The sequence below is a fragment of the Anser anser genome (assembly GCF_964211835.1).
Source record: "Anser anser genome assembly, contig: HAP1_SCAFFOLD_546, whole genome shotgun sequence".
Classification (NCBI taxonomy): domain Eukaryota; kingdom Metazoa; phylum Chordata; class Aves; order Anseriformes; family Anatidae; genus Anser; species Anser anser.
In genome coordinates this window covers 8,179-35,000 of record NW_028153855.1, presented here as the reverse complement: position 1 = coordinate 35,000, position 26,822 = coordinate 8,179, and the positions used below count along the sequence as shown (strand labels likewise).

The 26,822-nt window shown below is 41.6% G+C and overlaps 1 protein-coding gene across 1 annotated transcript; it reads left to right on the top strand.

The window, feature by feature from the left end:
- Nucleotides 1–546: 546 nt before the first annotated feature.
- LOC310891324 (neuropeptide S receptor-like) lies at nt 547–26,822 on the top strand. The gene is made up of 8 exons (XM_083853586.1): nt 547–1,844; nt 6,688–6,791; nt 7,632–7,725; nt 12,460–12,661; nt 21,637–21,713; nt 23,626–23,718; nt 25,820–26,000; nt 26,124–26,822. The coding sequence occupies exons 1-8, from the start codon at nt 1,766–1,768 to the stop codon at nt 26,215–26,217; spliced, it is 924 nt and encodes a 307-aa protein (XP_083709712.1). The 5' UTR covers nt 547–1,765; the 3' UTR covers nt 26,218–26,822.

The following is a 26,822-nucleotide window of genomic DNA, read 5'->3' as shown; positions in this document are numbered from 1 at the left end:
GGGAGGGGGAGGGAGGGGGAGGGGAGGGGAGGGGGAGGGGAGGGGAGGGGAGGGGAGGGGAGGGGAGGGGAGGGAGGGGAGGGGAGGGGAGGGAGGGGAGGGGAGGGGAGGGGAGGGAGGGAGGGAAGGGAGAAGGGAAGAGAAGGGAAGAGAAGGGAAGGGAAGGGAAGGGAAGGAAGGGAAGGGAAGGGAAGGGAAGGGAAGGGAAGGGGAAGGAAGGGAAGAGAAGAGAGAGAAGAGAAGAGAAGAGAAGAGAAGAGAAGAGAAGAGAAGAAGAGAAGAGAAGAAAGAGAAGAGAAGAGAAGAGAAGAGAAGAGAAGAGAAGAGAAGAGAAGAGAAGAGAAGAGAAGAGAAGAGAAGAGAAGAGAAGAGAAGAGAGAGAAGAGAAGAGAAGAGAAGAGAAGAGAAGAGAAGAGAAGAGAAGAGAAAGAGAAGAGAAGAGAAGAGAAGAGAAGAGAAGAGAAGAGAAGAGAGAGAAGAGAAGAGAAGAGAAGAGAGAAGAGAAGAGAAGAGAAGAGAAAGAGAGAAGAGAAGAGAAGAGAAGAGAAGAGAAGAGAAGAGAAGGAAAAAAAGAAAAGGAAAAAAGAAAAGGAAAAAAAGAAAAGGAAAAAAAGAAAAGGAAAAAAAGAAAAGGAAAAAAAAGAGTCTTTTCTGGCTTGCAAGACTAGTTCACAGCATGCTGTCTTACTGCTGGCTGCATGTCAGCCGATGTGATACAGAGCGACCGTGGCAGAGCAGCGATGGCTGCTGTTAAACAGGGATCTGACTGGCAACAGCTGCCATGTCCCTTCAGATATCACAGACAGGTCCCTATTGCTGCATTAGGGTTCATTTCTAAAACATTTTTTGTTTTTAAGGGCCTATCACTCCATAGAGAGGCAGGCAAGGGCTAGGAAACTGCTGCCTCTGATTCTCTTTGGGGACAGGAAGGTGATGGGAACACATGGTGATGTCCCCAGAAAATGAGCCAGCGCCCAGCCCTGAGGAGGAACCTGTGTTACAAGCCATACTGCTGCTGTGCCTTCTGCAGTCTGGTACTGTCAATAAAACACAACAAAACATCCCTTGCTACAATGAGGAACACTCAGTAAATTACATGAAAAGAGGAATGAAATTTCAGCAAGAGGCACTAGCTACTGGCTTCACCAAAAAGTCATGGGTCTCCACATCCACCTTAAAAGGACTGCTCTCATCAGGGTGAAGAAAGATCAGTTTGTGGCTGAAATGACATGTGGAGCATTTTAACCCATGGCAGCTTACCAGCAATCTGCTCCCCACTTCTGACAGGAAAAACATTCAGCATCTTTAAGGGAAATGACTTAAGGGAAGAGTGGTGTCAGCAGTAATAATCAAATGATGGAGGGATTTTCTTGCAGCCTTGCTAGCACAGAATTTTGTTTTAAACTCTTTGGTTGTAATGAAAGAAATATCCTGAAGTCTGCACTAGGTATATCCCTTGGGCAATGCCATCAATTCAATGAATTTCTATAAAAAGATTAACCGGGGCAGTTGTAACATGTCCGTATTCCCATGCTAGATTGCTAATTACCTCCATTTGTTTTCCATAATGGACTTCTATCTCAGTGCAGTTTTTTTTACTATGAAAATTTGTCTCACTCAAAATGATAGCAAACCTGCATTCAAATTTGTCCCTCCAAGGGCAGTGTTGTATTTTCACATTTTTATACTCCTCAGGCACACGAGGCAGTGCCCAACACACAAGCTTATGCAATAACCTCATAAATCAAGTGGCTCCCATACTCAAATGCAAAGAAGCAAGGTCTCACACTCAGTTATACCCAGAAAAATCCAAAGGGATTTTACTGACTACAAGAGAGACTTGGGTAAGAACGGGTCTTTAGAATTTTCACATCTGGTTTCAGCACCTGCCAAATTTCTCAGAAGCTGCAGCACTGTGTTCAGTGTGGTTCAGCCTCCTCGAGGAAAAACAGACTGCTTCTTGGTCTTTTTAATAATTGCTGGTTAAAAGCTGCTTTTAGAAACACTGGCAGATTCATAAAGCAAGTACGAGTTGTGCCTTGGAGGACTGGCTGTGGCCATGGTGGTGATGGGGAGGAAAGAGCTGAGGGGCTGCAGACCTGCCTGGTGTGTGCAGAACCCCACAGCCCCTTTTTCTTCCCTCTGCACCCCAGGCAAATCCACCTCTGCTCCATGCCTGCCTCCCTCTACTTTTTCTTATTACTGAAGTCTCACGGAATTTTTCTTTTAATCATGTTTTTGGAAACTCCACCTCCTCTCAACAGCAGACGGCTACACTCTGCATCACATTAGTGCTGTTATCTTCTCTTTAGCAAGGAAACATTCTGTTTGCATAATTTTGTGAATACGCTTTTGGATCATGTTAAAAGTCCAAAATTATCACTTACTGGTATTTTTTATTTTCTATCAAAAGAGGATATATGTCATTAATTGATTTTTCTCCTGTTTTTCTGAGGAATTAAATGAACCTGTAGTCACACTCTTGCCTAGCATTGAATGCAGAGAACCACAGTACAAACGCCTCTAGGTAAAAAATAGTATTAAGAAAACAGTGGCAATGACAAACTCACACATAGTTATGAATGAAGGCTGATCACTGCTGTTTTTTAGGGAAGAGGTTGGTATCCTTTGGCCTGGGAAATGAAAGAACAATAAGAGAACACTGGTACCTAAGGAGCAAGCCACCAGCTCAGTGGGGATCAGTGAGAACTTTATCAGCAAAAGGGACAGTGAGACTTAGGGTGAATTATTGGCTACATTGGTTCCTGATACCCAGCTTTTACCATTTCGGATGACAGTGATGTACTCCAGTGACATGTCTTGAGGTGAACTTGTGATCTGCTGAGATCACATAAGTGAATAGCTGATGTCTAAACACTAATCTGTAGCAAAAGCAATTCAAATAACATGATAGATAAGGATTTTCAAGACATAATGATAATGACTGTAATTGCGTCTGAGATGATACATGGGTGAGGAGGACTCATCCACCGGTGACTAAAGCTCTGCTGGCAATTCATGATCTGTGTCTCAGATGTAGAGCACTGGCAGATTTAGGCTGCGTGTGAAGGCTAAAGCAATGCTGTGAAGGTATGGAAAATATGAAGCCTAATTATCATGGCTATGATGAGCCATAAGAATAATGTCCAGTACATTTATTGCCTAAACCACTAATAAAAATTTGCAATGGGTTGTTGTGGTACTGTAGGAAGGAGGACACAGAAAGCAAGAAAAAGACGAATGGCACATTCAGGGCAAGAAGCGAACATGGTGCTTTTATCAGTGGAGCTCACATGTATGCTTGGTATAGGGGTAATCAGTTAGCTGGGTAGAGAGTGAATAACAGATGTGTTGGAGAAAATGATAGGGGAAAAAATTGGCCCAGTACTTGGTAGTTCAGAGGGCATGAGGTTGTTATGTGGGGCAGTGTTTCCATAATTAAAGGGAATTGAGAACTCTGACTAATTTGGTGCGCGCGCACAGATGGCTGCATCTGCTTTGGCACACAGAGGCGCGCTGTGCCCAGGGACACGTGCTCTGCCAAGTGCCCACCGCGCACTTCCCAGAGACTCAGAAACCCAGCACAAAGTGTTCCGAAATTACACCACCAGGTGTGAGGAGCTTTGGCTGACAGCACAAGGCAGCTGGGAAGTTTAAACCTTGCTTTAAAAAGCCTCTGCAGTCACCTGAAAACCCCGCTCAAGGGCTCTAAAGGGAAAGAGAGTTTTGAGTTGTCTTTAAAGTACTTAAGTCTATCGCTATTACACTGGCAGCTGCTGCAGTGCAGCTGGATCAGATCTGTAGAGTGAAGGAGATGGAGCTGACATCCACACTGAGCATGCAGGGGGTTCACTTCAGCAGGGTAATTCCCCCTGTAGTCTCAGCGCTGGCTGGCAGCTGCATGGCACGTGAGGTGGAGAGCACCTTCAGGCATCATTTGTAAGTGAAAGCTCATTCACTTGCTCCATGACATGAGCCAGAGAACACACTCGGGATGCGAACTGAACAGCTGAGGTAGGCATTAGCTGGAAGTGAGATTTTGGGCAGCATCACAGCCAGCCTCCCAGAGACTGCCAGGATGCCGACCCTTCATGCACCTCCAAGATACTTCCCAAGTGAGTCAGAAAGGGATGACAAAATGCTGGTCAGAACAGAGAAGGTGAGAGGTGAGGCCTTCCCTTCTGCCTCTCTGTTCCCTAGAGAGCGTTAAGATGGGAAGGTGAAAGAGCAGACTGCTCATCCTCCTCCTCCCCAGGGGAGCTGAGCCCCCATTTACTGTCTGCTTGGCAGATGCTCAGACAGTCAAAAACTGGGGGATATCCTGAGGTGAACTTCTATTGATGTGTATTACTTTGAACTGATGAATATTTCATTACTGGAGAGAAGGAATATGAATCAATAATTCAGGAGTAAGGAGAGGGAAAGAGCTGGGTTCGAACCACTGCTAGAGAATACATTTCACTTCAAAATGCTTCCCCTTTAAAACCCTGTGGTTTCTTCAAAAGACCACCTTAATTACAGACACCTACAATCTTTTCAATAAAATCTTAAAGCCAGTAATACTCGTTAGAGAAACAGCCATCCATTGCCCCCATGACTATAATCAATGAGCAAAATTTAAGGCATGGTTTCAAAACAGGATTTCCTGCTGCCTTGAGCAGGTGTGAGAATTGCGAACATGGAAATGCTGGTTGGAGGGGCCTTCTGGAGGTCATCCTTGACCCAGCCTCCCACCAGAGGCAAGGGAAGAGAGAAGGGAGAGAAAATAGCATTGGGAAATACTGGGAGAGGAAAGAACAAACAACAATTAATTGAAAGATATTGAAATAATTGCCATAAGATAAAGCCACAAGTAGGGAAATATTGTGTTCACTTGCATCAGCAATAATATTTCTGCTCTAATTTCATTTTAAATCAAGAGTGGATGAAAAAGGAGATGAAGGATTACTGATACAGGAAAAAAATAAAATCTTAGTTTTCCAATAAAGCAAAACAGATCATTGCTTCTACAGCATTAAGTTGAGATCTCAATTTCCAGCTATAAGTGTCTAGAATTTCTGGAATTTCAAAGGGATTAAAATAGACACATTTTGACAAAACCACACCTGTTTGCATGAAAATATTGGTTCAAACAATTTACTATTTGAAAAAAAGATGTTTTGAAATTTTTGAAATGTATGATTTCCAAAAACACACATTTCAAACCAAAATGTTCTGATTAATTATAATATATAATTATATAAAACTTTACAGACAGTTCTCAAATGTGCAAAATGGTGGTATCAGAATGAAACATTTTACCTCACTGCTCTATTTTTTTTTTTAATGTGGATTGAAGCTTTTTTTTTTCCTCACAAATTGCACAGAATATTTTCCCAGCCTGCTCCTTTCCTTTATGTTAACTTGTGCAAGAAGAGCAATGTGTTGTGTTACTGTAAGCAGCACAACACTACACTGATGCACCATCGTGTCTATGTACAGCACTCAAAACATTTATCCTGTCCTAAAGGGAAAGAGATTTTATTATTCTGCTTTTAAGTACAAGACTTAATATTGCCAATATGCTCAAGAGCAATAACAGCTTTTGCAATCCCTTTGTACAACTTGCATTGCTGTAAATGCTCATTTGTTCAATAAGTAGCAGAACAAAGACTGGAATATCTCCTCTGATCTCCTCAAACAATTAAAGGTGGCCTGAGGTGTGTTCATTTTGGTGCATGAGGACTGCAGGAGAAGTACAGACATAAGTAGGTTAACTTTAAGCTGACAGGGTGCGCTTAGTTATTAAATAATTAAGTTTGCAAATAAAATCCTTACAGAACTCCAGCTAATTTCAGCAGCATCTGGATTTCACCTTGGGTGCTTTCACAAGGTACATATTTCTTTTTGCAGTGAAATAAAAAGCGAAGTAAAACAGACATTAGGTAGTTCAATATTTGGTACAGCTGAGAACAAGCCGATACACTTAAGCACTAACTTACACCTTCCCAATATCATACTTTGTCCACTCCTCATGGAAAAGCTCAGGGGTCTTAAGAGGAGGCAGTGAACTGGAGGAGCATATATCTGGTGTGCTGCAGGATCAGGCCCTCCACATCTCTGTGGAAGGACCTGAAACATTTAGGTATACAGGGGAGTAATGCCCATGGGTGATTTCTTAAGTAGTTCCATTCACAAAAAGCAAGTTGTTATTTAAGGGTGAACTGATCTCAGTTAATTTTAGGCATCTTCAGTAGAGATGCCAGCGTAGACCAGGGTCCACATCCAGCCTAGGGCTGTTGAAGCCCTCTCAGATGGTCACTTCACATTCTTTTATAAGCAATGGAAAGAAAAAGGCACTTTTAGGGTGCAGCTCATCCAGCCTGCTTTAAATGCCAGCCATCCTGAGCCACAACCCCAGTGGCAGTGACAAGTCCTCCCCTGACTGCACCACAAACACAGCTGCAGGCTCTGACACTTACACCAGTCTCACTTTATCTATCCAAATGGACAGGCTTCAAATTAAGAAAATAATGAGACCAAAAAAGCACCAAACTTCCAGTGCTTTCTCAGGTTTTCCCAGTTCCTTGAGCATCCCCCTCAAGGCTGGGGGAGCTGCTATTTTCCAAGGATCCTCCTTGCCTCCATGACTAAACTGCACCTTGTGTGCATTTCTTTTCACATAGCTTTGGTGGCTTTCCTTTGCAGATTCATTCACGGGACTCATAAACATAATGACTGACATCATCTGGCGCTACACAGGAGATTTCATGGCTCCTGATATCGTTTGCAGAGTCATCCGCTACTTACAGGTACAGGAACCACATGCTCCCCTATACGCCCAAGCTCACATGGCTTTGTGCCCCCACAGCAATAAACCCAAACAAAATGCTGTACAGACGTTTTGATAGCATCAGAAATGCTGAATGCTAAAGGTATTCATTTAAAGTTTAAACATGATTAATTAAAACGTATTAAATCCTTTAAATTTTGTAGACCAGAAAAAGATCTGGGTGAAAATACATCCCCTTCCCTTCCCTTCCCTTCCCTTCCCTTCCCTTCCCTTCCCTTCCCTTCCCTTCCCTTCCCTTCCCTTCCCTTCCCTTCCCTTCCCTTCCCTTCCCTTCCCTTCCCTTCCCTTCCCTTCCCTTCCCTTCCCTTCCCTTCCCTTCCCTTCCCTTCCCTTCCCTTCCCTTCCCTTCCCTTCCCTTCCCTTCCCTTCCCTTCCCTTCCCTTCCCTTCCCTTCCCTTCCCTTCCCTTCCCTTCCCTTCCCTTCCCTTCCCTTCCCTTCCCTTCCCTTCCCTTCCCTTCCCTTCCCTTCCCTTCCCTTCCCTTCCCTTCCCTTCCCTTCCCTTCCCTTCCCTTCCCTTCCCTTCCCTCCCCTCCCCTTCCCTTCCCTTCCCTCCCCTCCCCTCCCCTCCCCTCCCCTCCCCTCCCCTCCCCTCCCCTCCCCTCCCCTCCCCTCCCCTCCCCTCCCCTCCCCTCCCCTCCCCTCCCCTCCCCTCCCTCTCCTTTCCTCTCCTTTTTTTCTTTCTTTTCTCCCGTAAAAGCTTTCATATATTCCTAGAATATCCCTAGACCGGTACTATAGCTGGCATTATTTTCTGCAATATATATGTCTCATTTCTGTCTTCTATACCTTCTGCCCCAGGTGGTCCTTCTATATGCTTCAACTTATGTCCTCGTGTCACTAAGCATAGACCGGTATCATGCCATTGTCTATCCAATGAAGTTCATGCAAGGAGGTAGGAGAATTTCCATGTCTTGCTATTGCTGTGGATAGTATTGTCTAGTTTCATTTTACTAAGAAAGTTTTCAAAATTATTAACCTTGTGCCATGAATTATTTATTCCTGCTGTAGCAATATTTGGACTCTGTTACATTTCTCCAAATGGCAAAAGAGTTGTGGCTTCAATATGTATTAAGCTGCACTTAGCCCTTGGCAATTTTTTATAAGCTTTGTGTTAGCAAAGAACGAAATGACATTTTAAAAAGTACAGGGGGTTCATTATCTTCCAGCATTTTGAGCAAAGTATTATGGGCAAAAGGTAACCCTTGTACAGCTAAGCTGTCTGTAGGAGATACAACAACTATATTACCTATTCACGTGAAAAAAAAAATTTGGATAGAGAATATATGGTATTGAGAATTGATATGATAAGAGAACTTCGAAAACTATAGCAAATAAGTTTGGATATTTATTCTGTTTTGAAATTCCATCTGTTATTTTTGCAGCACTCAAATACCCCTTGTCTGCTTAGCAATACAATTTAAAGAATGTGAGTTCTTTCCTACAGAGCTTAAAGTCTGAATTTAAGAATGCTGCACTGAGTGAAAAGTATTAATAGCAGGTGAGGTGGAAGGGGTACGGTTACGAGAGCCATGGTGGCTCGAAGATGCATTGCAATCAGACAGAAATATTATTTTTGTTTCCAAATAATGATGATTTTTGACAGTCTGCTCTATTCAGGGGATCAGAATAATGGTCCTCTTTGGCCTTAAAAACCTATGAATCCAACACAGCCCAGGCAGTGGTGCAGCTCTGGCAGATGCTAAGGCCTGAAAACTTCAAATACTTGAGTGAAGTTCAGCCTAATATTCCCCAGCATGCGGACTGACTTTTTCAAAGCGGGAAGGATTGATACCAAGTTTTTATATCAGTAGGTTTTTAGATGCAGTTTTGCTCTGCAGCTCCCATAGCCTTGGGCTGGGGAAGGTTCATAAACCACCTAAAACACTGGCTGCTGGCCGAGCAGGGCTAGCTACCGGACAGACCCACTGATATTTCTTCTTCGGGCACCATAGGAGAAAAGTAACATTGTTAAATTACCTCCTGGGCTTAGTAAAGATTTTTTTCAGTACTTTTTGCCAACCATTTTGATGTTGATCCATGAACTTTTGTTGTTGATGCTGCTACGGAAAATTTGATAAAGGTTAAAGAACAAATTGCATTCAATAGCTCTTTTTCTTTTTCCCTTATTGGAAGAGGTTTTTTTTCTCCATCAGACTCTTCCTACACTTGGTGGGATGCAATCCTCAGAGATCTCAAACCTCATCCTGCCCCACTACAGCGTGGGTCACTCCTCCTGTGCCCCATGGATTGCAAAAGATGTTCTTTGCACTATTACTCCAGCCAAAGTCACCTGGTCAACATGGGTCGTACAGGAGCTGAGCAAAGGGATAATAAGCCTAGGAGGATTAACAAGCATGCCTTCTTCCCCTTATCACCTTTACTGGAGCCCAAGTGGTTCAGGGTGATTTGCTAAGATCTGGCATGCCAGGAGGCAAGAGGGGACTTGATGAGCACCACGTGCCTCCAGCAGGGCTGGTACCACCAACAAATGTCTTGTCATGGAGCCAAGATCATGCAGCTACCTGCGTATCTTCAATGGGAAAAAGGAGGCAGTGGTAAATTCAGAAGAATGATCTAAGGAGGCATATTTACCACAGAAACTTCCTGGAATATGTATGTATAGACACTAGCCTTTTGCACCCGGCTGTTCCTAGCAGAGGTACCATGTGTGCAGCTCTTAGCTGTCTTGCAAATGGAGAACAAAGAGAGTTACAAGAATTTGTCATTGGTAATGACACAAAGAAATGGTAAAAACAATTGTGAGTCAACTGGTGGAAAATAACACTTGTAAACGCTTGTATATTCTTTCCAAAATCAAATGCTCATCCCCCAAAATCCTTCAGTCAAGAAACAAAAGAGTTATTTATCTTTACCCTGTTTAGAAATAATGTAACCTTGAAATATCATTTCAGGGGGAAAAAAAAGTCAATCATTTTGTTTAGAAAATGTCAAAACAATTTTAAATACGTATATGTGTTTAATTACTAGCTGTGAGTTAAAAGACAGAACCCAAATAGGTGGAAACTGTCCCTTGCACAGTTTTGGGGTGCAAATGCTCAAGTCCATTAGGTCATTGAGATCATAACAGCTCTCTCCAGACTTAAAAACTAATTTTGAAATGGCACTTTCTTGATGAAAGGATTGCAGCAGGATAGCAGTAGGGAGCAAAACTCCCCCCAGAAGGTGCTTCTCCTCCACATGGAGCTGAGAACAGACAGATGTGCATAAAAAACACTGCTGCAATATACAGATGGAAGAAGCAGAACAAAAGGGAAGGGGACATGAACAGGTCCATTAGGAGAGTCGGTACAAGAGCTTGTGACAGATTCCTCCTAATGCTGGATGTTCATCTTGACCATTCCAGCAAGGAAAACTCTCCATATAAAGAGCAATATTATGTTTAGAGGAAAATACTGACAGGGGTGAATAGAATATTATACAGAATATTATATAGAGTATTATACAGAATATTAGAAATCTGTTATTTATTTGATTCTGTCTATAACTTATTCCATCTATAACTTATATAGCCCTAGTTATAGAATTTGCTAGCATTTGGAGCATACTAGAGCATTTGCAAAAATAAAATAAAAATAATAATAAAAAACCTGCTTATGAGGCAGCTGATTAACATTAGCCCAATAAAATAAAAAATTATCCATATGTTACCAGTAGCCTGTAAAGCCCTTTAGACTGGCAAGGTCATTTTCTACCAAATACAAAGAATGTTTTAAAAAAAGAATAAATGAACATTGCAGCTAAAGTTTTTTAAAACGTGTAGATAAAACAACGCTTTTGCCAAGTACAAATTGCCCACTTCACTTCAAATTAAGGGTGTAGCTACACAGTGCAAAAAATAAGATACATTATCCAAGAATGACCTTTCCCCCTTATAAATAGACACTTGGGCCCCATTGAGGCTTGTAGCATGTTGTTTAAGTAGCTTCCTCACCACCTAAAAGCATTTTCTGTCAGGAGATATTTTGTAAAGCTGTTAATATTCCTTTTGTTAAGTTTATTCTGTTATGCTTTGGGAAACTTTATGGTTCTCCTCTGCTTGTGCAATATTTATAGACTTAATCTAACCCTCTCACTTAGTGGATGTCATCAAAGTTCCCTTAAGCCCTGGATTAGCAAGACCGTATTTTGCTGAACGTGGGTAGCATTTAAAGATGAGCAGGATAAATGAATATTTGCAAGTGATGTTTTATAAAGCATAAAATTACTTTTTGAATGCTTCTCCCACATGCTTTTATATTGCTCTTTGAGCTTCAAGGAGAAAAGATGTTCTTCTTGATATACATAATTTAAAATGATTTTCTGTTTCACACACAACTCCAGGTATTTTGTAGACAAGAAGGACAATAAAGTATTTCAGCACCAAAGCTTCCCAAATCAAAAATTTGTCCCCATCTGTTTCTGTAGCAATATGACTCCGGGGGGCGGGGGGAATAACTGCTGTTGAGAATCACTGATACTCCACAGATCAGCCCCTCCTCTCCATACTTTTCAGTTAGAGATTTTACCAAAAGCTACATATTTGTCAAAATTAAATCTTTGGGGCTGTTTTCTCCAACATGTTGATTTTTACAAAATTCCATAGGAGCCACCGGGCATCATTTGATTTTCTATTGGTTTTCTTCATTTGGCAGTAGAGGAGGACAAGAGAAAGGTAGAAACAGTAACCCAAATCTACCAAGTATTTTGGGATCCTTGAACTTCCATTCCTCAACATGAAATCCAGCAGGATCTCTTAGTGGATGGCTATTGCAGCAAACAAAGCAGGGCTGAGCACTCAAGCACTAGCCCGCAATCCTGTTTCCCTGTTGCATGGTTAGCTGCCCACCCTTGGCGTGGTTGGGCTTGTGTCCATCAACTGGAGCTGGGTTTGGTCCCCACTATGCCATGGGGAACTGCAGGACATGCCTGGGCTCTCCAGCATCACTTCTCCTTGGAGCAGTAGAGTTGCAGCTGGGGTCAAGAGCAGATGGCTGTGCAGTTTCGTTTCCACCCTAAGTAGATGTGTTTTCTGTTTCCTGAGAGGGAATATTTTTTTGAGTCTTCTCCCTACAAGATACATCAAAATGTTAATTTTCCATTCCAAGGAGGACATTTCCCCCCTCCAGTACATCCAGTACACTCCAACCCAGGTATATTTTAAGTAGCCCTTCCTGGTCTCAACCTTACTCAGGTACCTGTAGCTCAAAGGCTCCTTTTCCGTCTGTCTCCATACTGACTTCTGTTTTGCGGTGCCCAGATACGAACGTGCTTCAGGGCAGGCCTGTCGTCCCTTGCACTCGTTCATGAAGTTGCCTTGGTGGCCAAGAGGAATGTTTTACTTCTCAGGTTTCTGACTTGCTGACCCTCATCCATGCCTTTCCCATAGCGTTTCAGATTCAATGGGCCCTAAGAATATTGAAAAAAATCATAACTAAATGACTTTTTACCATGAGAAAGAGACGAACCCCCACACTCCCTTGCAGTCTTCTCAGCACCAACTGGCTTCAGACTGAAAACACCTTTCTTCACACCGTCTGCTCCTCCCCACCTTTCTCTCAGTTCTGCTTCAAAGGGACAGCCTCATTGGCAACCCCATTAACACTGTCTATTTGAATCTGTTGAACAGAAAGACAGGCGAAAGTTCTTATTGGAGTGGCCTGGAGCCTCTCTTTCCTGTTTTCGATACCGACTCTGATTATTTTTGGGAAACGGCAGCTCTCCAATGGGGAAGTGCAGTGCTGGGCTCTCTGGCCCGATGACTCCTACTGGATACCCTACATGACGGTGGTTGCTTTCCTGGTGTACTTCATTCCACTGATCATTATCAGGTAAGCCCGCTGGTGGGAGTGCATGATGAAAGCTGTCAAGCATGCAGTCGGCTTAATGCTTTATTTTCACTCATTCATTACGGTTTCATCTCCACACCTGCCTTATAGTGGCTTCGGTTTGCATCATGTAATGCACGGGTCGCTGTGCTTGCCCTGGGTGCTCTCCATGCAGTATTAATAGCTGGGAACATTCTTTCTGAACAAGGATTGAATCACAAAGTATGTCCACTTATCTCTGCAGCTTCAGGCTTGAAATATATCTTTGAAATTATCTTGAAATATCTTGAAATATATCTTTACAAATACAGTATGAATCTATTCTAGCTATTATGACAAAACATTGTGTTAATAAAAGAACAGAAACCACACAGGCTAATTAAACTGAAATTAACTTAAAGTGCTCTCAAGTTTCATAGTACTAAAAGAGTGTTTCTTCATCAGGGTCAGAAAGAAATCCCTAAACGTCTGAAGCTGTCAAACACTGCTAAAATACAAAGAAATGAAATTCTTCCCATTCTGTAATGGGAAATTTGAACAAAGGTGATCTGCAGCAGAATCTCCTTTTAAACTGAGCTCAGCCAATATCCCAAACTGTGCTTGGTTATCAGTGAATTTATTGCCTTCCTCTCAGGTACTGCCATTAGCCAACATTAAACAAAAATGATCTAGCCCTGAGGAGCTACCGGTTGGAATGAGCAGTCAAAAACTCCTGTGGAAGAGGAGCGCAGCTTTGTAACTAACAGCCTTGAAAGGCTGCTGGTGGCAGTAATTTGTGCTCTCAGTGAAGACATATTCTTCACCTCTCTTTCCCTTATGTTCTCTTTCAGTAGCAAGGTTACGATAGAATTTCTTCATGTCAATCTCTCCTTCTTAGTGGTAAAGATGACTTGCTGGGACTCCTTTTTTTCTGCATACCTTGGTGACAACTACTTGGGCTATGAGAGAGGAGCTCTGCATGTTTGTCAGACATCTCTCTTGGTCATTCTGCTTTTCCAGTGGGTCTGAGACTCCCGGCATGAGTCTCATGGAATCATCTTTGTTAGAAAAGACCTTCAAGACCACCAAGTTTCTATAAGATTCTTGTTCATTAACACTTCAGGTGGGAGCAGGGGGGATGCTGATCTTTTCTAGGTGATGACAGGAAAAGCTACATAAGCTAAATATTAAAGACCATGCCATGGTTTTAGTTCCTTTCCTGTTGAGTGATACCTTTTAATTTTGTGAAGTTTAATCACAGAGATTAAGTTCCGCAGCTTCTAATAGAAACAGATTTATCTCTGATAGAACCAAAAGCATGGGAGCAAGGAAATTTTGGTGCTTGAATTCATCTACCTGACTTTTTAGTATGGTTTCAACATTGCTCAGTGTTGCTCCCTAAAGAGAAGGGATGACTTCTATATTTTGATTATAACACATCAGTTTGCTAAACTTCCCATTCTTGTGCAGAATGCACAGACAAAGAACAAAATCATTAAAATTTCTCCTTAAAGAAAGGGCATCATAGAATAGAGAAAAACAGCTTCTAGGTTATCCAATTGCTCTTTGTTCTTAGACAGGACCATTTCTCTTTGTATTTTTTTTTCCTGTATCTTAAAGCTTGACTAGTCTTAAATAAACCAAAAAGTATTCTTGGGAATAAGTAAAAATGTGGGTGAATCTGCAGCCTGTTATTGCCAGCAGAAAGAATAAACACAAACACACACACACAATCTAATGGTAAAAGCAATAACACCAGAAAACTTTGAGGCTGTCTATCACTTCTGGAGGAGATTTGTTTTGAAATTTTTAAACAGTTAGCAAGCAGGAAATTATACCCAGCATCTTAAGTGTTTCAGGGAAAAGGCCAGCAGCCTGACAACTTATCTATCATTCCACCGGTGTGTAAAACATCTCTTTCATGCTCAGACTTACAGATCCATACATTTTCTATGACAGACAATCCTTCTTTTATTGGAGTATAAAAGTGTTTGTTTGTTTGTTTTTCCCAAGGACAGGCAAGCTACATAGCAACATTTTTTTCTGATTTGCTGACATTACGCTCCCTCTCCTCCCTGCCAGAAATGTGTGACTTGACTTACTGTAAATCTCCAGAAGCGAGAAGGTGATGAAGACATGAGGGGAAAGGGAAAGGCAGTGAAACCAGCATTTCATAAGATTGCCCTGACAGCTGAGAGATGAACAAAACATCCTAAAATTTCTGCAGCTTTAACCTTAAGTGACTTCCACATGAGAAGCTTATGGCAGGGCAGGAACCTCAAACACTGGCCTCAGGGTCATGGGGCAGAGCCTGCTCCTGATTCAAACATGTCCCTGATTCAGTGTATACCAGCACAGGCTCTCCCACCTCCCTGCCAGCAAGAAGAAAAAATTTTTACAGGTCTTAAGTGGTGCTGGGCACTAGGAGGATGGAAGCAGGTGGGCCATGGAAGGATGCTTTATGGCCACTTATTTGTTGTCAATTATATTATTTCCTTCAGAATAGAGAGGGATGTCTAGAGCTGTAGACAAAGAGGATGACCATCAGCAGAAGCATTGTGAACAAATACCACACAGTTTAGAAAGAACTGGCTATTTTTAAAGCCATGTTTTCAAGTTTTGGCTATTCAAGCATACAAGTAAAGGTTGCAAAATCCCATCCGACACATCTTCAGGACCTCTGCTAATGCAGCCTCAAGAGACAACACCTATTTCTTTAAAATTGTTTGTCAGTCCAGAGGTTTAAAACTAATCCACCTAATATGACTGCAGCATATAAATATTCTGATGTGCAGTTTGCAGCTGAAGAGCAGCAAGAACTGCCATTATTGTCTGCAGGGACTCCATTTCTCTGCAAAATCCCTGTTCCACCACATACCTCCAGATGCTCTTTCAGACTGGTCACAAACAAGACACTGTTTCAGAGGAGTGAGCAAGAGAGAGAGGACAGGCACAATGTCCGGATGTAGTGGATGTGCATTACTCTGTTGAAAGATTAATTATACAAATGAGAGGTGTTATTTAGTCAAGAGAGGAAGGCGTTTTGTGGTTTCTGAATTTAGTGGTCTTTAGGTGAAGATGTTACAAAGAATAAGGCTGTAATGTGACAATGGAGAGATGATCCACAAATGTGCAACTGAAAAGTCAAGTAACAGTTTCTAAGAAGCAGGTTTATTCATATTAAATTCATATATAAAATGAATTCATATATGAAATATTAATTTATTGTGAATAAGGCAGCAGTCAAGTGCTTAGTGAGGAAGCAAAGCCTTAGAGTGCAGGCTGCACACCTTTTCTGCAATAACTTGATTTGCTTGCACAGCTCCTTTATTTTCTCTTCTGAAGTACTCCGACCTAACTGCACGGTGGTTGCCCAATGCAATATGGGACACTGTCTGGCAGAGTTAATTCTTAATTAGTTCTGCCACCTGCATCTGCAGAAAGCCTCACCTCCAGAGCAAAACAATTCACCCACAGCAGCAGTTTTTTGGCACTATCCATCCAAAGTGCATACAAAGGATAAAACCTTACTTTTCAGCCGCAGAAATTAATTCCACATGGATCTGATGCTCTGGCTGCACAGTTTTCTGTTGCTATAGCCCAGGTACTGTCATCTTTTAAACTTCTCTCATCATCCTCCAGCTCTCCACAAAGCTGATTTCACATGCTCCTGGCACAGTCAGTAACTCACAAGAGATGCATCGTTCATAAAACTGCGGCACAAGGGATACAATATTTAGCTGACAACCTTTATGTTCAGCCTAGAAATCCCTTCCACTGGTGAGCAAACTCCCCAGACACTATGTGAGCAAACCCTATAGAATCCAGGCCAAAATATGAACCATAAGAAAACAACAATCTGCCTTTTATTATTATTATTTTTTAATTATATATATAAAAAGGCAATCTGTGAACAAAACGACAACAGTCCTGAAAGATTTCCATACTCGAGAGGTCTGTTCTCACCACCACTTCTTCTAAACTAGAGCAATCAGTGATCAAACAGCTTGTGGTTTTGTGGGGAATTTTTAACCCAATTGTAATACAAATGAACAGGATCTGAATAATGGAAAGGGAATGAAAAGCACTAATGAGATTTTTAACCCAAGTACATGGTTATCTTTGAGAGCTGAGAACAGGGGAGAGCATTTGTTGTTTTCATATTAAAGCTCCACTCCTCTTCCTTAGTTCTGGTCAGAGAGAGGCAAATATCTTTTATCATGTTCTTCCTTATAGCGCTTGAAGATGTGGCTCTAAATAAGAGGGACGCCTCTTATTTGGGCTACTCTACCACTTTTTTTTTTTTTGTTAATTTATTATTTTCTGCAGTTAATATTGTCTACCTTCCAAAAAAACAGACTGCTTAGAAAAATAAATTAGGCCACCTGCCTAATTTGTTCTCACCTATTCACGGACAAGTCTCATCAGTGACAACCAACACCATTTCTCCTGCACCATGAAATGCCAAGCATATCTCAGAATGGTACCTGTGATACTCGAATACCTCTGGGCCACTGCTAAACATGCATCACATCAAGATTACAGATTTTCTTCCTGCAAGGGTTTGCACCTGGCCTATCTGGTTCTGTGATGGGGAGACAGGAAAGTTACTGGGCTTCCGTTCTACATCATTACTCTCTGATCTGTGCCAAAACATAATCGTGTTTTGTCACTTGGATATTCAGAAAGTCAGAGTCTATAAGGGATTTTTCTTTTTAGCTTTTTTTTTCATGAAAGTCAAATATGTTTTATGTATTTTAACCTGATAAATGCAATATCTCGACATTCATCTAATATAAGTCCAAATTCAAGTTACAAAAAAAATGCAGAAGTTCCTCTTAAAGTACAGAGGAAAAAAAATGTCCATCTGCTGTTTAAAATCAAAACTCCAAAGAGAACATGTGTTTTGGAGCAGAAGAAAAATAGTCAGAAAGGAAAAAAAAAATCAGCTGAAAGGAAAAATATGGAACTAAAATTAAGGCATAACAATGAAAAGATGAGTAGATGAAATGAAAAGTATTTATCTGAATTAAATCAAATCAAATAAAAATTATATTAATAAAAATTTCAAAGGTCTTATTTTGAGCTTGATTCGATGAGCACAATCATTTTGCCTGCAATTTCCATTTCAAAACAAAAAAGTCTAGATCTTACACATATGTTCTAATATTTGCCTGTCTATTCACTTACCCATTACGTATGCCTACAATGGTTTGTCTGGATGAAGTTACATAGGCTTTTTGTCTTTGGATAAATAGTGCTGTAAATTAGCTACAATAAAACACAATGCAGCTGCATCCCTTTGAACAATTAAAGTATGATGAACAATAGACAATGCTGGATGATAAATACAAGCAATTAACAAGGAGCTTCAGTGTACTTTTTGCCATTGTAATGGTTCACTTTAATAGGAAATACTGAGCCTGGATGGGATGCTATGACGATGTAATCAAATATTAAAAAAAAAAAAAAAAATTTAAAGAGTGGATAGATCTATGATTCTTACGATTGTTAATATCAATATGTAGGTTTACCAGAGGACATTTTATTTTCCAAAACAGAAGTGAGCTAGGAAATGCCTTAAGTTAGTTATTCATATGGACAAAGACTGCCAAAATTACCAATGGGGTCAAATTAACCAACACCATTAACTAATAACATGCAAAGGTGAACATGCATCTCAGTCCTTCAGAATTTGGATCAATCTAAATTGCTTTTGGAGGTGCAATGCATTTAATTTGCTGAGTTATATCATATTCTTATATTTTTCTGCCACCTCTACACATATGCTTCTTATCAGGGCTAGAAAAATCATTGCATTTTCATATGAACAGCATGCCCCTTCTGTCCTATGGTCTTCATAGCCTGAGTGACTCCTTCTCAAAATGGTTTGGTTTCTTTTTCCATCCAGATGTGACTACTACATCTGATCTCTTTCTTCCCTTTCATTAGTCCCTTACTTGCAAATAATAGGCCACAACAACTCAATAATAAAATAATAAACAATATAATATTTCAGTATCACAGTATGCATTATGACTACAACACATTTATATAGCACCCAAGAATCCCCAGTTAGAGTTGGAAGACTAAGCACTTACAGACACAAAAATATTTGACATCTGGATCTCCCGTTCATCTGAATACCATCTCTCATCTGTACCTCTCTTTTTTCATCTGCCACTTCATTTACCATCAAGTGGGAATTTGTTCCCACCCTTTAAGATGTCACTGACCATCTCTTCCTCCTGCAACCACCTTGTACAGAAAGAAAGAAGCTACAAGTCCATTCTGGGAAAACAAAACAAAACTGCTTTTCTCTTGTAAGAAAAATACAACTTCTGTTCTGTAAGTGCTCTTTTGTTTTGTTGTAGTTTGGGGGTGGGTTTTTTGTTGTTGTGGTTGGTTTTTTGGCTTTGAAACACACACACACACACACAGAGATGCCTCTTACGATCATAAGTTTTGTGTGACATATTTCTGGAAAGTCTGGAAAATAGAGATTAGGCAGTAATACCATCTGGAATCCCAGAGAGATGAAGGCTTAACTGTGGTCACTAGGAAGCATACCTAACCTGCTAAGTGACTCCTCTTCCCTGACACCCACCCTGAGCACTGCTGTGCCACCTCTGGTCTCCTTCTAGTAAAGCAGACTCCCATAGATCCAGCTATAGAGAAAAGAAAGATGAACAGAGGCAAAAATACCAATACAAATCCACTATGTTGACAGCACTGTAGGAGTCACCAGATTAAACAAGGAATTAATGTTTCCCCCGTACTTCTAAAAAAATAAGGATTCAAATGAAACAGTATGTAATCTTACATATGAAATATCAAGTGTATTCTAGGACCTGGCACTACGTTGCTTGACCAGTGTGTGAAAAATCAAGTTGGTACAACTGCACCTTGTGAAAGGGCTGCTCTTACCAGACTGCAGCCAAGAGGGCAGGATTTCTAGGGTAGGAGGGAAAGCAAGTGGAGAGCCTGCTTTCCTAATTCAATCCTTGTGGTACCTGGCTGGCAGGACAGAGTCTGAATATTTCGAGTACAGAGTTGGGCTGCTTTGTCCTGGTACTTGGGCAATTCTGAATGTGTCCTGCTGGACACACAGAGATCTTTGTCAGAGGGGATATTGTTCTGACTGCAAATAAAAAGGTCAGGCTAGAGATAGCAGGCTGGAGATAAAATAGAAGCAGGTCTTGCAGGAGCTGGCTGAAGTTTTCTCAAGATAAAAACAATTATCATCATAATAGATTCTGATTCATTGGAACAATCAAAGGAGAAATGATACATGAATTTTCAACCATTGTCAGTGCAAAGTACACAGAAACTTTCAAGTGTGCTGGCTGATAAACAAACAGGCTCTTGAAAAGCCAGGAGATAAAAGGAAAATATTCAAGTCAGCTGGGAGCCATGCTGGACCTTTGAAGGGATTAAGGGAGGCAAGATGGTGTCTGTGGCAGATGCATGAAAAATCCTTGCTGGGTGAGTACAACACTGCTCTGCTGCACAGCCCAGTCTGCACGTTGAATTTCCATCTCTCACATCCTGAGCCTGGGAACCAGATATCCCAAACCTGCACAGAAAGGAAACCCCCAGGATGCACAAATACTGCTTTTGCAAGCGTGGCTAAGAATTGAGGTTGCTATAGGAAAGGCTCATATATCAGTCTGAAAGCTCTAGTAAAAATAATGTCTCTTCTGACAACAAAAATAAGCTGTATGACAGTAAGAAATTTTTTTTTCATCTCTATAAAACACCTTGCAATAATTTCTAGAGCTGTACCTTTTTCACAGGCTCAGTGCTAAGGTCTACAGCAATTAATGGTCAGGCTGCCCAAGGTTACCCCAAAACACTGTGGATTACTGGCAAATGGCACACGATGACTTCTGTTGTGATGCTTGGTTTTTATGTCAGGAAAATACGGCAACCCAAGTGCATTAGCTGAAATATTTTAAAATTATTTTCATCTTCCTTAGCAGACTAAAGAGGAAGTCACCAGTCAAAGGCATGCTCTTGCTCAGTGATTTTAGCTGCACATTATCCAAACTTTCAGGTAAAAAGGCACACAGAGCAAGGCCTAATATTTCTTTTTAACTGCTTCAGAGGTAATATCCTCATCCGGGGCGTGGGTTCAAATAGCTCATGAGCTGAGAGGAACTATTTTTATCTGTTCTATGTTAAAGGAATAGAATCCCACAGTTACCACCTAGGCAGAGACCATAGCAATCCATGGTTGTTGTGGACTGGAGCACTGTCCATCCTTCCCATCAAAATTATATGCATATTCCCCTCTAAATATGCAAACTGTAGTGGATCTGGTTTTGAATCACCTAAATCTTCCCATATACCTGACATTTCTGTGCTCCTCAATTTCAGTCCCAGGACCTCAAGAGGTGAGAGTTAGCACCATGGTACTTAACATTCTCATGGATTGTGCCCCATTCCCTTCCCCAGGGTACCATACTATTCATCATCTTCATATTCCCAAAATAACACCAGATCAGAGCTGGGTACACATCCAAAACAGGTCCCTCCTCTTGCTTCCACCATTTCAGGGTGAGTTCCCTCCTTGCAGCTCCCATGTAAAGCACTCACGAGCACTTCCCAGTGCAGGACAAGGTGCCTCCTGCCTGGTGCAGGTAACCAGACATGTTTGGCCTCAGACAGCTCAAAATCCCCAAAGAACTCTTGTCTGAGAGATCTTGGCCAAGCCATGCCATTGCTTTGAACCTCAGACTTGACACCTGCAAAGCCTGGACAATGATAACAATCTCCATTGTGAAAACTCTTCAGGTCTGCTTCTGAGAAGTACTTTGGGACAGTCATATTTAATTTACTATTGTTGTTGTCATTACTATTATTATAATTCTTATGAAGTTCTGTCATCTTCGTGAGCTCCTTACACATCGATAAGTATATTGACAGAGCATGAATGACCAAGATGTCAGTTAAGTTTACTGTGCTTCATAATATCAATGACTCTTTCCCTTCTGTAGCATCATATACTCAATCGTGATTCGAACCATCTGGATGAAGAGCAAAGCTCAGTCTGTCATTATATCCAGCTGCCCTGGTGAGTGTCAGCACACAGGTGTCTCCAGACGCATGATTTGAATCTGGCCAGTCCTATCAAATCTGGGAATGCCCACACATGTGGTGTTGAGCTGGGACCCCATCACTGCGGTGGGAATTGGTTATAGAAACTGCTGATTCATAACTCTTTTCCACACTTTTTCCCTTGACACTAAATCTGCTTTCAAGAAATTATAGAAAACATCTGCAAGGAGAGAAATAAAAGGTAAAAATCGTTATTCTAGAACTCAGAATCCTAGATCTGAGAACTTTGCTCATTTCTAAAATGACTTATTTTATAGCAGACACTTAGATAAAACTTTTGCAGTGTTTTCACATGCCTTTGCAAGTTTGGATTTTGGTCAAGACCAAGGAGTCTGACCACAAATCGTTACAAGAACCTCACTTGCCAGAGGACGTTCCTGTTAGTTATGAAGTATGTTCATTTACACTAATCCTTTTTACAACACAACTCAAAGACTGCAGTGCACACAAGTAGTTAGTGCAGCTAAGTGGGGAGTGGTGACACATCAGACCATGGTGACCAAGCTGCCAATACTTGCCTGAAGTAGGATCATGGCTGTTTTAGGAGGAAATGTCCAAACGTGTTGCTGTGCCTACTCAGATATCCTTTCATCATAACCTGACATCTGTTAACTATAATCTTGAAAAGATTTATTCCTCCATTGAAATGCTTGAACAGGACCCATTTCTAATTATCTTGCCTTCGTGACACAATAAGTATCAACTAGCCTTGAAAAAAAAAATGTCATTCTCCTCACCCAAGAGGTATATTTTGCTCTGGAAGTCAAGTAATTTCCAGAAGTATTAAGTATGGACAATTTTCAAGCTTCTCTATTGGATGTTTCACTGATAACATGTTTCACTGATAACAAGCCCACATTAATTTTATTTACACTTTTTTCTTGCAAATTACAAAGCCTGGATATGCTGTTTTTGTAAGAGGTGCCAAAAGTCATGTACACAGACTTATTTCCAGTGACATTCATTAAAATTTCAGTTCTCAGCTCGGACTACTGGAGCTGAGATATGTTTTGACAAAAAATAACCTTCTTAAGTATTCACTATGGTGAACCTCATTATTCTCATCCAGCAACATGAGCAGCAAATTGACATTAATAATGAAATCAAGCATATTATTAAAATCATGCTGGTACTGCTATTTAAATACAGCACTTGATTCTCATAGACATTAGTGTGGCTTCAGAGGAAATTAGATCAACCAGCCTTGGTGTAAGACTGAATAGAATTTGTTTCTCAATTCAAGGCACATTTCATTTCTGAAAAGCTAACCTAACAGCATTTCATATTTCATTACTGAGTCAACATGAAGAGTAAAATGCATGACCGATTATCTAAGGCATCAAAAAGACTAAGAGGTCAAGGGAATGGAGTATGTAGCTTTCAAAATCCATCTAATTGAAATGCAGTTAAAAAGTGAACAGGTAGTCTGTTTTGACAGGTTCTCTCTCATGTTTTCTTAACTGCAGTTGCCAGTTCCTTTCAGAAAACCTCTCTTATGACACCACTTTAGCTGCATTTTTGCATCTGTGATGGCCAATGGTTTTTGTTAGATTGATACTGTTGGGCATGTCATCAGTGTTTCTCCTGACCATGTGCCCAAGTGTTGAGGACCAGGGATATGCAGCTGCCACAATACTTCAAGAGATCTCCTTTGCTTACATTTCCACTTTTGATTTTGGAGGGCTCAGGTTTTGAGTGTCCAACTTAAGCAGACTTGCAAGCATCTGAATTTCAGGAAATACTGAGCCCCTGCTTCCTTACACTGGGGAAGGACATGCTGCATATCACTGTCCTGACTGTGAAAGTGCCTGCTGACACATCCATGCACCAACCTTGCTCTTTCACTAACTGAACTATTCTCTTCCCAGATGGGAAAACCTCCTCTGCTGGCTACACCAGTCGTGGGTTCATATCCAGAGCAAAAGTGAAAGCCATCAAGTACAGCATTGTAATTATTCTTGGTAAGTAAAAACATAAGAGTAAAAGCCTCACAGCTGGCAGCTGGGAAGGAGGGAGGATGATGTTCAAGTTAGGAAGCTGGTTTTCCTTAGATCCCTCTATCACCAGCAAACAAAGTGCATTAAGTGGTTCAAAGAAGGAGCTTTACTTAAACCCCTGACTTGCCTTCTGACCGTGTCCCCTGCTCTCCTCTGACTGATAGGATCCTATTTTAGGCACTTGACATACACCTCAGGTGCAGTGATCTCACAGCCTCTCATGCATGCAATGAAAGTAAAGGAGGGACATTGCCTAAAAAGAGCAAAGGAAGATGTCACCTCCTTCTAATCCAGTGTGCTAAGAGACCTGACAGCTGAGTTGTCTTCTAGATTTAGAGAATATAGCCTGCATAAGCTGCTGGGGCAGGGCAGGGAAAGGAAGGAGAGGCAAGAGATGCAGAGCAATTGAATTTGATGTCAGAAGCATGTTCCCTGTCGAGGTGGGAAGACGAGCTCTCCTTGCCCAACCAGGCCGTGTATGACTCAGTGCAGGTGTCCTCCGTCTCCCAGGGAGATGACATTATCCTGATGGAATTATGAGGCTGACATTTTATCTTGATAAATAAAGACAGCGTCACACAGGGCTTGTGATTAGCTGCCAGAGACGGGCAGGGAGGCGGCAGAAGCTATTTACTCCCCAGGGCTGACAACCTTCAGCTACCACTGCAAGAAAGATCATTTCTCTTTCCAACCCTAGGAAAAATTCAGATTGATTGATACCACGATAATAGCTACTACTGGAGGTGCTTAGTTCACCGGTTAGCAGTAGTGTCCTTAGACATGAGAGATGCCAGTGTGATTCATGCCTTTCAGAAGACCAAGAGCACCTTTTCTGTGTGACAGTTAGAGAGAGCTTTTGTCAGAACTGGCTGCTATTGCAATGCCATCAGATGTCAAGAGCTCACCGGGGTGCTCAATATTTCAAAGGACCTTGATAACATCAGGCACACAGCATCTCTCAATGTGCAAGCAGATTAAGACACCTAACAATCAGGACTTTCTCTGAAGCCACCTAAAGTTCTTCACAGTCAGTGCTATGATCCACATGTTGACACTGTGCTTTGTTGTTCTGCTGGTACCTGTGCATGGACACCATTAGTTTGGTTACCCTAGAAAACAGGAGTGCTCACCTCTTCCTCGCACACTCACCGAGCACCCAGCTATACGCCAACTAAGAGATGCTGCTTAATATAACAAGAAAGGAAGCACGACTTCTGCTTCTGCTGACTCATTTGCATCAGGGAGAGCACATATGTTTGATCTCACAGAAAACTGCACATTTGCAACCCAGGTGCCTACAATTTGAGTGACCTGTCTGTCCCATCATTTTCAATAACCTTTGTGACAGGATTTGACAGAAATTTATGAGAAACAGATTCATTCCCTATGCCTGCAAATAAAGATAAACCCATGGCCACTTCACTTCAAGCCCCTCCAAACAAAAGCTACGAATGATGCAGCCTTCTCTTAGCTTCCTCAGATATGCCTCTCAAATAGCAGTACAGGAATCACGAAAATCTTCCTGCATGCCCCACCTACACAGCACCTCCAACCAGCATGCAAAATGACATGTTGGCCTACTATAATTTGGTGTGAATGTGCCAGGCCTTGCTGCTGGGTGTTTAAGAGCCTTTTCTTAACAGGTGGCTGTGACAGGCAGTGCTGTCACAAAGCGGCACTTTGGTGCTGTGTGCTTCTAGACTCGGTGCTCACTCACGGGACCATTAAAAGGGCACTTCTCTATAAGTGATGATGCTTTAACTGGCTACCTATTTATCCTTTATGTGTTGTGCAGTGTTCAGAGTGCCTCGATATGTCTAGAGGGAGCACTCTAAACACTTAAAGGAGCACACATAATCTTTTTTTTATGGGCATTAAAATAAAGATAAAGACAAATAGAAACACAATCTAATAACTATTCTCTTAAATAAGACCCCAAATAGGGAGAGATATTTCTTGCATGAAAAATATTTGTGTTATGACAGTCTCTCTATGTGTGTCTGTGATTAACTCCCTAAATTGTTATACTGTCTGATGTCAAGCTCTTCCTCTGTCTCCGTTGCAGCATTTGTTCTCTGTTGGAGCCCTTACTTTCTGTTTGATATCCTGGACAACTTCAACATCCTCCCTGAGACCAAAGAGCGCTTCTTTGCCTCCGTGATTATTCAGAACCTGCCAGCCTTGAACAGTGCAATCAACCCCCTCATCTACTGCGTGTTCAGCAATCGCCTCTGCCCGCCCTTCGAGTACTGCTCCTTTACTCTCACCCTAACTATCCCTTAGGAAGGGAGGGAACACATAAACACAGTTGCTAAACTCTCCACCTGTTCTCTCCTGTTTTAATCCTGACCATTCCTTATTTTCCTTAGGGAAAGAAGAACACGAAGGCTGGAGGGAACCTTTCGTGACCGAAGTGATGGAGGGCAGGAGATGCAGGTCCTGTCCAAACCAGAATACATCTAGTGCAAATTATGCCCCACATAGCCACACCAGGACCAGTACCGAGGAGGGTGGAGATTTTCCCTGAGCACAGAAGGACACCATGCACAAGCCAACTGGACAGAGCCTGTGCCTTGTTGTTGTTGAACAGCATGAGTGTTTGGACTAGCGCTGCATCTTCAGCCATTGCATGCCGCCAGGACCAAGCTCGCTGTGTGGGGTTTGCATGCCACTTTCATGATGGCTCATTTTGACCATCTGTTTTCAAGCAAGCTGTAATGTATATGCACTCCAAACGCAAAAAAATAAAAAAAAAAATAAAAAAAATTAAACAGTGTCTAGTCAGAGTCTTCTCTCTATTCTTCAAGAGGGTCTTAAAGCCATCTATTGTACCATGTAACTCACAGAACTAGTAAAAAGTATTTACAAATAATTATGGGAGGAGACCATTCTTAAAATAAAGGCACAGGCACTTTCCCAATGATAACACACCAGTGTTGATCTATGTAATTACATCTTGGCTTCACATGTAACCACAACTTACAATCTCTTTTCCAGAGAGGAAGGGACTGCAGGGCTGGGTGGCTGTCCCCTGCCTCTCCTGGCTGTGCTTCTCAGCTCAAGCTGGT